Source organism: Theropithecus gelada, chromosome 2 (genome assembly GCF_003255815.1).
Source record: "Theropithecus gelada isolate Dixy chromosome 2, Tgel_1.0, whole genome shotgun sequence".
Classification (NCBI taxonomy): Eukaryota; Metazoa; Chordata; class Mammalia; order Primates; family Cercopithecidae; genus Theropithecus; species Theropithecus gelada.
In genome coordinates this window covers 97,734,296-97,749,930 of record NC_037669.1, presented here as the reverse complement: position 1 = coordinate 97,749,930, position 15,635 = coordinate 97,734,296, and the positions used below count along the sequence as shown (strand labels likewise).

General features: G+C 35.0%; 1 protein-coding gene across 4 annotated transcripts in view; it reads left to right on the top strand.

Moving 5' to 3' along the window:
- NKTR (natural killer cell triggering receptor) overlaps window positions 1-15,635 on the top strand; it is a 49,627-nt gene that overhangs the window by 9,232 nt on the left and 24,760 nt on the right. For 2 of the 4 annotated variants that reach the window (XM_025374874.1, XM_025374873.1), the window contains exons 3-7: window positions 8,969-9,043; window positions 10,410-10,517; window positions 11,049-11,093; window positions 11,398-11,425; window positions 12,809-12,896. Coding sequence is in view for 2 of the 4 variants with exons in the window: in XM_025374872.1 (XP_025230657.1) it covers window positions 8,969-9,043; window positions 10,410-10,517; window positions 11,049-11,093; window positions 12,809-12,896 (316 nt within the window). In the remaining 2 variants the exon portion in view is untranslated. The remainder of the gene's footprint in view (window positions 1-8,968; window positions 9,044-10,409; window positions 10,518-11,048; window positions 11,094-11,397; window positions 11,426-12,808; window positions 12,897-15,635) is intronic. The other 2 variants (XM_025374872.1, XM_025374871.1) reach the window with 1 other exon arrangement.

The window sequence follows — 15,635 nt, the reverse complement described above, 5'->3', positions numbered from 1 at the left end:
GGGCATGGTGGCGAGCACCTGTAATCACAGCTACTTAGGAGGCTGAGGCAGGAGAATTGCTTGAACCTCGGAGGTGGAGGTTGCAGTGAGCTGAGATCACTGCAACTCCTGCCTGGGCAATAGAGCAAGACTCTTACATCAAAAAAGAAGAAGAAGGAGAAGGAGGGGGAGGGGGAGGGGGAGGGGGAGGAATCAAATAGAACAAAAGATGCTGCTATCAGTCCTATCACTTAGAAAATTACAAGTTTTAGGAGCACTCTGCTGGAAACTGGGGACAGAGGTCAAATGTAATATTTCCTTTTTTCCTGTCTCTTTTTTTTGAGACGGAGTCTCGCTCTGTAGCCCAGGCTAGAGTGCAGTGGCCGGATCTCAGCTCACTGCAAGCTCCGCCTCCCGGGTTCACGCCATTCTCCGGCCTCAGCCTCCTGAGTAGCTGGGACTACAGGCGCCCGCCACCTCGCCCGGCTAGTTTTTTGTATTTCTTAGTAGAGACGGGGTTTCACCGTGTTAGCCAGGATGGTCTCGATCTCCTGACCTCGTGATCCACCCGTCTCGGCCTCCCAAAGTGCTGGGATTACAGGCTTGAGCCACCGCGCCCGGCCCAAATGTAATATTTCATATTATGCCACAATTATGGAGTAGATGATAATCACTATTAAATTCCTTGGGTGTAGTAATGGTTTTGGATTTAAGTAGCAGAATATGTTTATTCTTTAGGAGTATAAGCTGAAGTATTAATAATTAGGGGTGAAATGTCACCGTGTCTTTAACTTTCAGTTTGTTCCAGAAGATTGTGTGTATAGAGAGAGATAAATACGGCAAAACATCTTTGTAGATTTGAAAATTTCGAAACAAAAGTTCAAGCAGGGGAATTGCACATTTATTCTTTCAGACAACCTTTAGGATCATTTTGTCAAGTTCCCTCAGAAGTCTCACTGGTATTTTTGAAGGTTGCAATTAAGTTATTATAGGTTACTCTAGAGAATATTGGGCACATTTGCAATTTTGAGTCTTGTCCAAGAACAAGGTATCTCTCCCTTTATTCAGGTTGGCATTATGCCTCTGAAAGTTGGAGTTTTGTTTTTATAGATCCTATACTCTTATGGTTATGTAGTTAGAATGTTTCTTGTTGCTTTTGAGAATGTGATTTTTACTGTTTTTTTTTTTCTACTTGTTTTTGTTTGTCGTAATATCAATATCAACAACTTCAGTATTTGTTGGTATTTCAGTTGGTTCTTTTGGACTTTCTAGGTGTATAATGTTTCAAATGATGATAAATGTGCTCTTTTTTACTTGTAAATCTCTCATATTGTCCTCTTATCTACTTACATTGACTAGAATTTCCTTTTTTTTTTTTTTTTTGAGATGGAGTTTTGCTCTTGTTGCCCAGGCTGGAACGCAAAATGGCACAATCTCCGCTCACCGCAACCTCTGCCTTCCGCTTTCAAGTGATTCTCCTGCCTCAGCCTTTCAAGTAGCTGGGATTACAGGAGTGTGCCACCACACCTGCTAATTTTGTATTTTTAGTAGAGACAGGGTTTCTCCATATTGGTCAGGCTGGTCTCGAACTCCTGACCTCAGGTGATCCACCTGCCTCAACCTCCCAAAGTGCTGGGATTATGGGCGTGAGCCACCACACCCAGCTTGCGTTGACTGGAATTTCTGAAACAGCATTAAACAGTAGTGATGCTAACAACTACTTTTGACTTGTTTCTTCTTCAGTGGAATTAATGTTATAGGAGTGTTTCACCATTAAACATACTGCTGATTGTTGATTTGAAAGGTATCTGAGAATATGCATGTTATATAAAGGAATGAATGTTGAATTTCTTTTTTCTAATTTATATTTTTCTTTTTTAAAATATATTTTGTTTCTGTAGTAGATATGAATGTTGAATTTCACCGTGGGCTTTTGGTTTCTATCATGGGTTTTTTTTTTTTTTTCTCTCATGGGATTTTTATAGGATTTTTCCTTCACGTCAATAAACTATATTAGATTTCCTAATATTGAATAGTGTCTCTTTTAAAATGAGATTGGCATATGGGGTTTTAAATTTGTTTTATATCATCTCTCCCAGGCTTTGGTTTCAATTTTACTTTGTTTTGAAAAAGTTAAACTTTTCATCTTTTGCTGTGCTCTAGAACAGTTGATATGGCGTTACACTTTAATATTACTTGAAGATTAGAAGTAATTCATCTGTATCTGAAGAATTAATAGCAGCACTCTTTTGGATAGTTAGCAGCATTTTAGTTTCTTTATTGGGCCTGTTTTTTATTCTGCATACTATCTTATAATTCTTTTTTCTAAATTTTGGTATTCTTCCTTTTACCTTCCTAAGTGATTAATTTATCTTTAGCTTTATTCATTAATGAAAATATTTATGACTATATGAAGTGATTGGGATGAATAAGTGGTATTTAACACTTTTTGCATTGTCAGACCTGGCAGCTCTAACATCTGGCCTCATTTCCTGACATCCTGGCTCTTTGATTCTCTGATCTGCACTAATATCCTTGTCATAACTACATGAGCCAGTAAATACATTCTCTTTTGAGTTTTTGCTTGTACTATCTGCAGGAAACCTTTAGCTGGGTGTTTATGGACATGTCATGGAAAAAGCTTCATGTGACTAAATAATTAAGTTGTTTTGGCCTTGTATTTCTTGTTTTTTTGCTATTTCCTTTGTTTTATATATTTTATTAGGTTGCTGCCCCTCCCACCAAAGAAGCTTGAAAGATGTAAAATTTTGTTAGTTCTACCGGTGAATACCTGTTCAAGTATGCTTAAACTCTTGGCTGGGCGCAGTGGCTCACGCCTGTAATCCCAGCACTTTGGGAGGCCAAGGCAGACAAATCACAAGGTTAGGAGTTCAAGACAAGCCTGGCCAACATGGTGAAACCCCGTCTCTACTAAAAATACAAAAAATTAGCTGGGCGTAGAGGCAGGTGCCTGTAATCCCAGCTACTCGGGAGGCTGAGGCAGGAGACTCTCTTGAACCCAGGAGGCGGAGATTGCAGTGAGCCGAGATCGCGCCACTGCACTCCAGCCTGGGTGACAGAGTGAGACTCTGTCTCAAAAAAAAAAAAAAAAAGAAAAGTATGCTTAAACCCTTATTTCCTCTCTGTCTGCTTCAGGAAAGTCTACCTGTTGATTCCCACTATGAAGTATGAGGATATGTATTTTCTTTCACCAGTCCAAATCCTTCTTGTTGGTTTTTATTGATTCCTCACTACCTTTCTCCAGTTGAAATTATTTTTACCCTGGGCAACATAGTGAGACCTTGTCTCAACAAAAATACAAAAATTAGCCAAGTATGGTGGCATGCCCCTATGTTCCCACCTATTCAGGAGGCTGAGGCAGGAGGATTGCTTGAGGCCAGGAGGTTGAGGCTGCAGTGAGCAGAGGTTGTGCCTTTGTACTACAACCTGGGGGACAGAGCGAGACCCTGCCTCTTAAAAAATAAAATAACATAAATTATTTTTATATCACAGACATAAGAAAAGTTCATGGTATGTTAGTAAGTAAATAAAGCAAGGTGCCGTACAGTGTGCATAATCTACCATTTTTTAAAGGAAGAAAAATAATATATCAATATTTGTGTATGAAAAGAAACTGGAAAAATACACAGAAAATTAATGAAAGTGAGTACCTGTTGATAGGGGTGGGAACAAGTCTTCTCATCCTGTACCTTTTTCCACTGATTTTTGAGTCATGAGAACATTACCTATTCCAAAGGAAGAACATTTTTAGATGGTACTTAAAAAACTGTTGCCATTACATAACTTTGTTTCCTAATACTGATAACATTTAAAACCATAATTAACACTGTTTGCATTGTCATACCTGGCAGCTCTAACATCTGGCCTCATTTCCTTTTATTTTAAAACCATAATTATAGTGATTTAGGTTTAATTTTGTAAGGTATTAAGATTCAGTGCCCAATGCCACTCTTCCTACTAGTTCTCGTTCATTAATTCTTTGACTTATATCTCAGGGATGTGTATTCAAATAGATATTTTGGGATAAAATGTAATTGTATTTCTTTTGCTAGGTATAGAATTCTTATTTCACAGACTATTATTCCTTAAAAATGGTAGACCATGCTCAGTTGTCTCCAGTTTGTAATGTAAGGTGTCTGAAGCTGGTCTTCTTTCTTTTTTGTTTGTGAGTGATATGATTCTACTGCCTGGATACTAGGAAGGTTTTTTTTTCCGTTTTCATCTCCAAAAATAAATAGCTTTATTAATTGATATCTTGGTGTTGCTCCACTTACATACGTTTTCCTGGTATGTAGTGAATAATTTTGATATGTGTATTTGGGTGTTCCTTCATTTGTGAAAGTGTACTTTGTAAATCTGTCTTTGAATAATTTTGTTTTGAGTAGTAGTATTATTAAATACTTATTGAGCACCTAACTCTGTACCAGGCACGACGCAAGTCTCTGGGGAATATAGTGGTAAGTAAAGCAGTCATGGTCTCTATCTCTCTGCGTTCACACACATCAGTCAGACCTAGGTTATATAAGTGCCCTTAGTTCATACTAATTATGTCTCATCATATTGTGTAGCAACTGCATTTCCATGTGTCATTCTGAGTCAAGATGTGAGCTTCTTGAAACTCAGGCACTATATTCTTCTTGAAACTCAGGCATAATAGTATATAATGCTGTTGGATTCCCTGACATATGGGTAAGATCTCAGTAAATTTGAGTAAATGGCCCAATGTTATTGAAATGCTGCTCCTGTTTCTTAATCTTCTTCCTAAATTTTGCTCTCTGCGTACCTAGTGTGATCTGTTCTTAACCTTTGCCCTTTTCCTCACCCCTTGCTTGTAATTAATTGTTCTATGGGCTACTCTTTGCCTTCTGTAGTATATCAACCCCTGCAACATTTTTCTACCTGATGCTCACTTTTCCAACTACCATATCTTCTGTGTACGTAATACATGTCTCCTTTTTAAACCATTGACTCTGCAATTCCAGCGCAACTATTTCTGAAAACAAGGAACAGTATTGAAAGATGATGTTTGATTTTATTCCATCTGTGTACTTGGTGATTTTATTCCTTTCACCTAGTGGCCAAATCAGAATCTACACCATGGCATAGACTTTTCCTCTCTGTAGCCAGAGCTTAACATGTGTTGATACTACCTGATTAATCTTAATATTATTCCCCTGTCTTACTTTTAAGGATCTGAATGTTGGTATTTTCGGATTAAATTTAGAAACTAGTCCTGCTTTGTGTCATTTTTGTCCTTAACCATGTATAAAAGCAACATACTAATGCTTACACTAACTGTAGATTTTAGTCTTATCATTATAGAGCTGTGTATTTATTGGCATAACATTAATTCTGTGGACGAAAACTATGTATAAGAATATTATCAATAGTATTGACTGATTCTTGAACTCCTGGTTTCAAGTGATCCTCCAGCATCTGCCTCCCAAAGCACTGGTATTACAGGTGTGCCCAGTCAGTATTGACTGATTCTAAAAGATTACTAAATTCCACTAAATTATAAGTAGTGTTTGTTGAGTAATAAATTTTTCTTAGATCTTATTTATTCAGTCAGCAGCAGTTAGTTTCCAAAGAGGCATGATCAGCAGGGGTTCTTAACTCTTTACAGAGTTGGGGTTACTGGCAAACTCATTTTTCTCATCAGTTTGGGAGTCAGAGAGACTTATGCAAATTCATTCCGGTCTGTTCTTTATTGTAATTACAGTTTAATTTTTTTATCTTCAATATGTTTTGTAATCATAGTTTATGCTTGCCATCACCAAAAATATTTACTAACTAGACTAATGAACCACATTGCCTTTTTTTTTCTTTAAAGACCATACCTTTAAAATATTGTCTATTTTGAGTTTCAGAATAAAAGTATCATCACATGGTAGCCTGTTTTCTATAAAATAATACAATTCAATAAAAAATGTTTATTGAAAACCTGTTAATCTTGCTAATGAGCTTCAGTTCGAGTTAGTATTTGCTGGTCTGTATCCTGTAGTGTTCAATCTCAGGATTTAATTTGAAGGGAATTAATACTAGGTTACCTCTTTATAAAGGTAGAAATCATAATGCTGTTTTGTTGTGTTTTTTTTGACCTTTTTGTTTTTAATCCCTTCAAATTGCATATATACAAACATTTTAACTTAAGAAAGTAGACTCAACTAATGTCTGAATATCCATAGTTCAGCCTTTGTCATGCCTTGCAAACCTGATTGGGTTAATGTGTGTTTTCAGGATTTTAAAATTATTTTTCTGGTGTGCCAATGTTTAACCTTGCACCATGTTATTGAAGTGAAAACAATTCAGTTTTGTTGTATTTTTCCTCTTGTTCTTAACAACATAATGCCATAGAGGACATAAAAACCTCTGCTCTATCCCTTGTGCCATGAGGTTCAGAGGGCAAAAGACTTTTTTTTTTGCACCAAGCTAGAAGAGGGTAAGATATTAGAGGTGAGATTTGTTTTTTCTTTCTTTCTTTTTTTTTTTTTTTTTTTTTGAGATGGGAATCTTGCTCTGTTGCCCAGGCTGGAGTGCAGTGGCACAATCTTGGCTCACTGCAACTTCCACCTCCCAGGTTCGAGCGATTCTCTTGCCTCAGCCTCCCGAGTAGCTGGTATTAACAGGCGCCTGCCACCACTCCTAGCTAATTTTTGTATTTTTAGTAGAGATGGGGTTTCACCATGCTGGCCGGGCTGGTCTTGACCTCCTGACCTCAGGTGATCTGCCTGCCTCTGCCTCCCAAAGTGTTGGGATTATGGGCCCAGCCGAGATTTTTTTTTTTTTTAAACCACTCTAGTTAGCTGTCCCTCTCTGAATATTGGATAGGAATGTAATCACATTTTAACTGTTTTCAAGTGTATTATACTACTGGAAGGTACACAATTTCCAATCATCTGTTAAGGAGAAACTAAGAACATTTGAAACTTTGACCAGCTTTCATTTTGAGGCATTACAAGTTTTTGAAAAAACAAAAACAAAAAACAAAAAACACCTGATGTTGAATTTACTATGGTCCTAAGAAAAGCCCTACGTTTTGATTATTTGGATTATGTCTTCTGTCCTGAAAAGTAGCCATCTTACAGGGATTGCAAAGATCTAAGTCTTTCTGGTATACAAAGCTGGATGATTTTGAACTTGACACCAGCTAAGCCATTTCCCAGGGATTTATGAAGACTGATGAAAATACAATTATTATACTGGTAAAATGTTGCTATATAAGTAGGGTGATGGTTACTATTACTGATATTATAGGTATTTTTTAAAAATTCTGAAATGACTTTAGATACATTGCTCCCTGCTTGCAAGTCGTAGGTCCTCCTTTTTGCTTGCTTTCTGTCTTTTTGTTCATTCCCTTAGGTTTTAAGAATAGCTACAAAGTTTTGAAAATGCTTTATAGTTTGGCTCTTTTAAAGCTATAGGCTAAGAGTGTTGACACAGGAAGGTCTTCTCACATGATCCCGCTTTACCCATTAACGATGTCTGTAATGCAGTATCATTGTTTCCTCCTCAAAGGAAGTGACTGATAGGGCCAGGAATAAATTACAATCTTAGTGATACAGAATCATTTTGTATCTGTTCTGAACATGATTTATGCTTGGTCCACAGTTAATTTTTATTTATTCTGTAAGTCCTTTTGAATAAATAAAAATGTTTATAATGGAAAAGATCTTGTAGAATAAAGGGAAAAGGAACTCGAGAGTTATTAATTGCAAATCAGAACTGCATTTCTTATTTTATTGATATGCTTTCAACAGGTCCATAAAGTCACAACTATTTTTATAGTAATAGATTATGATTCGCCTTTTGTGCTCTCTTGTGAATATACAGTCAAGTTTTCCAGAGATTATATTTTAATATGTGATGATATCACTGCCCTGACAGCTAATGGAACGTGTGCTTGTGTATTCTTGTTTTAAACATTTCTGAGTTTTAACATTTAATATGGTATATAGCAATAGATATGAACCAGATAAACAAAAGCTCAATAATGAGTTTAGAAAAACCCTGAGACCAAAGTTTGAGAACCATTTTTCTCTGGCATAGTTAAATTGAAGTTACAGACTTTTCCTTGTAATTTCATGTTTGTTGTAGGGAACCATAACCTCTTCTGTTTCTGCTCTCTCAGGGAATAGAATGGGAGGCATTGTTTTAAGTCTTGCTCTGTCACCTAGGCTAGAGTGCAATGGCACAATCAAAGCTCACTGCATGGTCATAGCTCATTGCAGCCTTGAAATCCTGGGCTCAAGTGAACCTCCTGCCTCAGCCTCCCCAGTAGCTGGGACTACGGGCATGTGCCACCATCCCCAGCTAATTTTTAAAATTTTTTGTAGAGATGGATTCTTCTGTGTTACCCAGACTGGTCTCAAACTCCTGACCTCAGGCAACCCTCCCTGCCTCAGCCTCCCAAAGTGCTGGGATTATAGGTGTGAGCCACCATGCCTAGCTTAAAATGTGAATTTTAAGTGTGATTGGTGCAATTCAGGAAGGTGGCTCTTAACAGTTCTTGCTTAAAGGAAGAAAGCTGAAAATAAAGAGACAGAGACCTTTCTTTTTAACAATACTGGCCAGAATTACTATCTTTTGATGTACTCTCATCACTGGAAGGGCCCAAGCATAAATCAAACAACTATTGAGAGTATTTTTAAAGAAGATTATAGTTCAGATAGGGGACTATACTACTACAAGGAATCTAATAATACAAAGTTCCTTTAAAACACACTTAAAATCCTATAATTTTGGGACTGGAACCACTTTGGCTGCATGTAAATTTTAACAATAACAAATAAAGTGGTGTTCTTGTTCATAGGTATCACCCAGTTAAATGCTTTCCCATTACATCTTTTAACAAATTAAAATGAATTATAAAAATAGACTTTCTAATTTGTTAGCCCTGTTTCTTTCTCCCATTAAAATGATATATTTAACTTGCTTACTACTTTTTCCCCTATGTATTTTATTTCAGTTGGTCGCATTATGTTTCAGCTCTTCTCAGACATATGTCCAAAAACATGCAAAAACTTCCTTTGCTTGTGCTCAGGTAAGTGAATTATTATTTCTGATGAGAAGCTGTGTCTTACAGTTTTACCTTGCTGAACAGAATAGATATTTTCCTGAAATTATAATGGACTTGTGAAATTAGTTTTGTGAGTTAAAAAAAAAAAAAAGAGTTACTTATACTGACTTTTATATGAAATCAGGGAAGCATTTCTTAAGGGGAAGATATTAGAAAGGAATGATCTCAAAAATGAAAAAGAGAGTAAGAATCTACATTATGTAATGGAATCTTCTCTATACATTTTAGTTTATAAAATAATAGCACACATTCAAAACTGATTTGATGGAATTTTATGAATTTCACTACTTTGAAAAAATTTAGTATTCCAAATTTTACAATAAATTTTAAATAAATAGAAAAAATGGGGAGGGAAACATCTATAATGTTACTTTAAAATTAGAACACACTGGCCGGGCATGGTGGCTCAAGCCTGTAATCCCAGCACTTTGGGAGGCCAAGGCAGGCGGATCACCTGAGGTCAGGAGTTCAAGACCAGCCTGGCCAACATGGTGAAATCCTGTCTCTAATAAAATTACAAAAATTAGCTGGGTGTGGTGGCAGGCGCCTGTAATCCTAGCTACTCGGGAGGCTGAGGCAAGAAAATCACTTGAACCCGGGAGGCAGAGCTTGCAGTGAGCCGAGATTGCACCATTGCACTCCAGCCTGGGGGACAAGAGCCAGACTTCGTCTCAAAATAAAATAAAATAAAATAAAAATTAGAACACACTGAAATTTTAAATTCTTACTTGGATACACATACGCAATTTTTGCCCTAACTCCTTAATTTTGTTGTTTATTTATTTTGAGACGGAGTCTGACTCTGTCTCCAAAACAGACTGGAGTGCAGTGGTGTGAGCTCACTACAACCTCCACCTCCCAAATTCAAGTGATTCTCCTGCCTCAGCCTCCTGAGTAGCTGGGACTACAGGCCTGCATCACCACACCCGGCTAATTTTTGTTTTTTTTGTTTTAGAGGCAGGATTTCACCCTGTTGGCCAAGCTGGTTTCAAACTCCTGACCTCAAGTGATCTGCCTACCTCGGCCTCCCAAAATGTTGGGATTACAGGCATGAGCCACTATGCCCGACCTCGTTCTTTAACTAGAGTGACAAGTGTGTCTAATATTATGTCCTATAGCATGTAGAGTCTGTACCACACAATTTTACATTTACATGCTGCTTTGTATTATTTATTTTGGTTTGCATGCATGTGTGTATGTTAAATTATCATGTCATCTACTTCTTATATCTCTTCCAGTGCCCAGCAAGATTTGACACAGGATTAATTGGTTTGTTCTTTCTATGGAAGGATGTATGTATAATTAAATTTCATTTCTTTTTTTTTTCCAGGAGAGAAAGGCCTTGGGAAAACAACTGGGAAGAAGTTATGTTATAAAGGTTCTACGTTCCATCGTGTGGTTAAAAACTTTATGATTCAGGGTGGGGACTTCAGTGAAGGTAGAGCTAAAAGTTGTGTTCCTAATAACTCCATCTATCAGTTTCTAAAGTATTTCATTATTACTGTTAGTTCTAAATATTGTGTCAATTACAGTATGATATAAAATGTGGTCAGTGAGTACTTGTTGGATGAGTGAATATTATAGATCCAGAATGTATGAAAAAGCAAAGTACCACGTAAGAAATTTTATCTTGTTTTTATGCAGTTTATTAATATTATAGTTACTTAGTGAATTCCTTTACAATGAATGCCAAAGTACTGTCTGATTGCTTTTGTTCTAGAATGTTTTTGATGTTGTTACTGTTTGAAATAAGTGGATTGTGAAGATGGCTTTTTTTATGGTATTTATTGTAATGGGATTTGACATATATTTTAAAGATGAAGTTAATTGAGGACTCTGAGAATTTTGATTATTGCAGCAATTATAACATTCCAAGGTTTCCTTCAGCAAATTGAAGCTATCAAAAATGATTTATGTGTTAGTATATTTTTAATGTTCATTATGGCTTAATGTAACTCATTATTTGCAGGTAATGGAAAAGGTGGAGAATCAATTTATGGTGGATATTTTAAAGGTAAGGCTTATTTTACCGTCTTTTGTTTCAGTTCTGATATTAAAGCAAGTTTGATCATATACTTTTAATGAGAAGAGGTTTACTTATAGTTCACTTTTTGCATGAAACTAATGCTGCATGAAAATACTTTATTTGCATGAATTTGGGGATAAATTATATTGTAATATATAATTTTTAATTGACAAGATTAATTAAGGCTAACTTTATGGTTAAACATGACTTTCAGCATGGAGGTTAGGCAACTATATACATGAAAACTCCTATCTTCCTGCCTAAAACTGTCAACATATTCTTTTGTTTATAGAGAATGTGGTCTTTTGCAAAATGAAAAGGTAAGAGAACGAAGCTCAGTAACACAAACTCCAATTCTGTTCCCTTGCACCCTTCCTAATAAATTTATGGACAGTCTGGGTCAGGTTGTGGCTGGATTTCTATATTGCTTGAAGACTTGGAAAATTCTGTGTATTATTTCATACATACTTCTGTATCTTTTTTCATTTCCCAATGGGTTATTAATTTCACATCAGGGAAAAGAGTCTAGTTGTGGGGTTTTTTTCCCCCTAAACCAAGCAATTTCTTTGAATAAAAGTTGAATTTCCTCCTTTTTGGAAGGTTTGTATGTTTTCTTTTGTATATTAGAACTATGACTGTGTTTATTCTTATAATAGTAGCATCTGCATAAATCTAACTATTGCACTTGCCCCAAAAAGCCTTAGAAAAGTCAGTTGCAGAGGTTTGTAATGAAATCTAATATTACTAGGTTTTAACGCTATAATAGCTTCAGTGTTATAATAGTCTTTTATATTTCCTTTGGGGGAAAATGGATTACTACTCTTTTTCAGAAGCCTGTTCCCAAGGTAATCACTTTTTAAAGTTTTCTATGTTTCTGTTTGTTCTGAAGAAGATTTGTTTGTATGAATGTTAAAAGGACATTTAAATTAGTTTTCAAGGATATTCCTGCTGGAATTAAAATAACTCTAAGTGATCTTTATCACAGATTTTTTTTCCTTTGAACTAGTAGGAAACAGCTGTTTAGCTGGTTCTATTATGTAGCAATTTAAAACTAATGCTTTAGGCCACTTTGTGGTTGTTCCCTGTGGCAGATACTTTTGTACCTTAAAATTGTATTTTGCTATTTAAATTTTTGTTTCACAGGGCTTTCCTGCTTAGATAATTTTGTGATACAATTGAGTATACACATACTTAATTTAGATATGTTCCTGTAACTTACTATAACATAATTTTTTTGGTCTCGTAGTCTAGCTTCAATTCAGTTGAATAATTTACTGTATAAAAATTAAACACCTAAAAAGATTATTAAACTTCTTCCATGTATAGTACATTAGGCAAGCTAATTGGAAATTTGGAGGAAGTAAGCTAGAGATTTTTCTAAAATTTTACTAGTTTTCCCTGAAAGTTAATAATTTAAATATCATTTAGCCAAAGTATATTACTACTAAAAGTGACTGTTCTAAGGCTGTTTGTATAAAGTATTAAATATATGTTCTTTTCCTCAAGGCTTTAATTAGTATCTTTTGGCCTTTTTATGCTTTTGTTATTTGATTAGCTTAAATTTTTCTTTTCTGAGTGTTCAGTCAAGTTATCTGTACTGACCAGAAGAGGAATTTCATCTTTTGCTTTCTATTTATTACTTGAACATTACTTGAAAGTGACTTATAATTGGAGACTGACAAATTTGTGTTTTCTTCAAACAGATGAAAACTTTATTCTCAAACATGACAGAGCGTTCCTTTTGTCAATGGCAAATCGAGGGAAACATACCAATGGTTCCCAGTTTTTCATGTGAGTAGGCATAATTCAGAGATGAGCTTTTCTTAAACAGAGAAGCGCTGTTCATAAGAAAGATGGTTTAGTTAAACCAAGTTTAATGCTAAAATTCTGTCAGCTTTATTTTTATTATTAATTTCTAATATCATTGAAACTTAGAACGTCTAACAACTGCCTCGGCATTCAGCATATATCCTGGATTGGAAGAATGGGACTTAAAAAACTTAAAATTTACACATTGTTTTCAAAATATGCCGTCATCTTCAAAAAAGATGACGGCATATTTAAGCCCCTGTTAAATTTGAGTGCTCACTTACCAAAACTAGATTGGAACATAAACTATTGATGAACATGTAAAAATTGTTCATAGTAGCGGATTCAGTTATTGTACCCCCTCAGCAGGGAAAGCAGTTTGAGTAAACCATTGCATGGTTGTTTTTTTCTCTTACTGTTGCTCTTTGAGGCAATTTTGAGAGAGGTACTGTTATTTTCTGATGTTATGTAGAGATAGGTGACCTGCTGTTGAGCACGCATTTTAGAAAACTCAAATTTTATGAGGTCTCCATGCATAATTGAAATAACCCATTGTTGCTATCATTTCCACCAAAATTTATGAGATTGTCACTCAGGAAACTTAAGAATACTAAATTTGCTTTTGAAAAAGCAAATATATTTACATGTATGTGCATTGCACAATCAAAAACTTACCTTTTTCTTATCTGAAAATTCTAAATAAATCCTTCGGCATACTTTCAGTTATATTCTTATCTAAAGCTGCTTCAAAACCTATTTTTATCATAATTCTGTCATATAAAATGTGAAAGATAACTGTCCAGCAGGAGGGTTATTGTTTTTGATTGGAAGTGAATCTCAGTTGTGCTATGTATGTTGGAGAAATATTTCATTAATGATTTATTGAAAACATTTTCTTTGTCATCTTTCTGAATGAATGAGTATGAATAGCGCTTCCCTGTCTTTAAAGGAGTATATTACTGACATATAAAACTCAAATGTTAAATTTTTCTGAAAAATATATTTCTACATGATCTGATAAAGTTCAGATAAGGGGCATTCTATTCCTAAGAATGTCCTAAAAATGGAAAACTGATCAAAGATTATGCTTAGAATTATACAGGTAAAAGACCTACAACAGTTGTTCTCTTATCTTGTTTTGATCCCATAGGTTATTTGTTATTACTCTTCTTTAATAGAGTGATTTTCTATTCTTAACCTTCTTAAGAGCCAATACAAAGCAGAAAGAAATATTTTCAGAAAGACTTTTTAATAGTAACTTAATGTAAAAATTGTTTATCCTTTGGTTGAGGTTTCCCATTTCCATTTTTAAGCTTATCTGAACTGTGAACATGAAAAACATAATGATTCATTGGTCAAGAAGCTACCATTTGAGGGCTCTAAAGTTTCTTTTAGATTTCCTTTTTTATATCAGTACAATTAAAATTTATCAAGTAGCAGCAGCTTCTTGATATTGTTATATACATTAGCTTGTTCATAAAATGTTAGAGTTAAAACTCATTAAAAATGCTATCGTTAAACATACACTAATTAAAATTCAGTATATGAAATTCTCCCTTCAAAAACATCTTATTTTTATTTTATTTAGTACTTGCTTACGTATTTTCTAGGAACATCTAGTAAAGGCCTTTACTGTTTTCTGCATGGCCTAATTTTATATTGGACTACAATTTTTGAGGAGGAATGCCAAATAATTTTAAATCAATAAATTGCAATTACAATTTTTACACTTATTTTCAAAGTTAATTTACTTTAGATGGTAGTAAAATCACTGTGAACTTCTAATTGAAAGAAAATTTTTTACTTTTAGTTTGAAATTTCCTTCTAGAAAGGGATTTGCAGTCCCTTTGCAAAAGAGTAAGCAATCTTGGAAGTAATTGACTATTTAATCCTCCTGTATTTTTTCTAAAGATTTTTGTGTCTGTATACTTTCTTTATGCTGGCTAGAAAGATCAATTCTCAAGAGTTGCAGGATAAAATCAAATTAACTTTCATGTTTCAGAACTAAAACATATACTTGCATTTATGGGAAGGATAGGTAAAAATGGAGATGGTGGCTGATGAAAGAAAAATCTTTGAAACTATGTTTTTACAAGCCCGAAGCCTTTTGGAGTTGAAAGTATTAAAATATGATACGCTGTCTTCAGGTTATGTATCTGATCACAGATAATAGCTCTGATGGTCACAGAGCTTGCTGATGGCTTCCAAAGGATGGCTCCTGCCTTTTACCCTGTTACCACAGCTCCTCATATGGCACCTTGAGTGTCAGTTCTAGAATCTGAAAAAGAAAGGATAGTGTAAGAATGGTGGTAAAATAAAAAGAACTGTCTTTATAGTTCCTGCTTTATGAGCTCAATAAGGATTTTTAATACATCATTGCAAAATTGTTTTTGTAGTTTTTGTTACGAATCTGTTACTCTGCAATTCCTAAGGAGTAGATTTGGTGCTGTTAGTGTGGGTATTTGCAAAACATCCCTCAAGGATTCTTGTGTTTTGTGCGTTAACTACTGTCTTCATTACTTACACATTTAAAAACTCCCCCTTCCTTAGGCATGTGTCATTTTTATTCAACATAATTCTGCTTATATTGCTTTCTTTGGCTGGAACAATTATATACATAATGAAAATCAGATTTTCTTCTATAAATCTATTTGTAATTTTTACAGTAACTTTATTTCTACTACTGTATTTGTTATAATGATTTTGCTCTCGGGGGTCTAT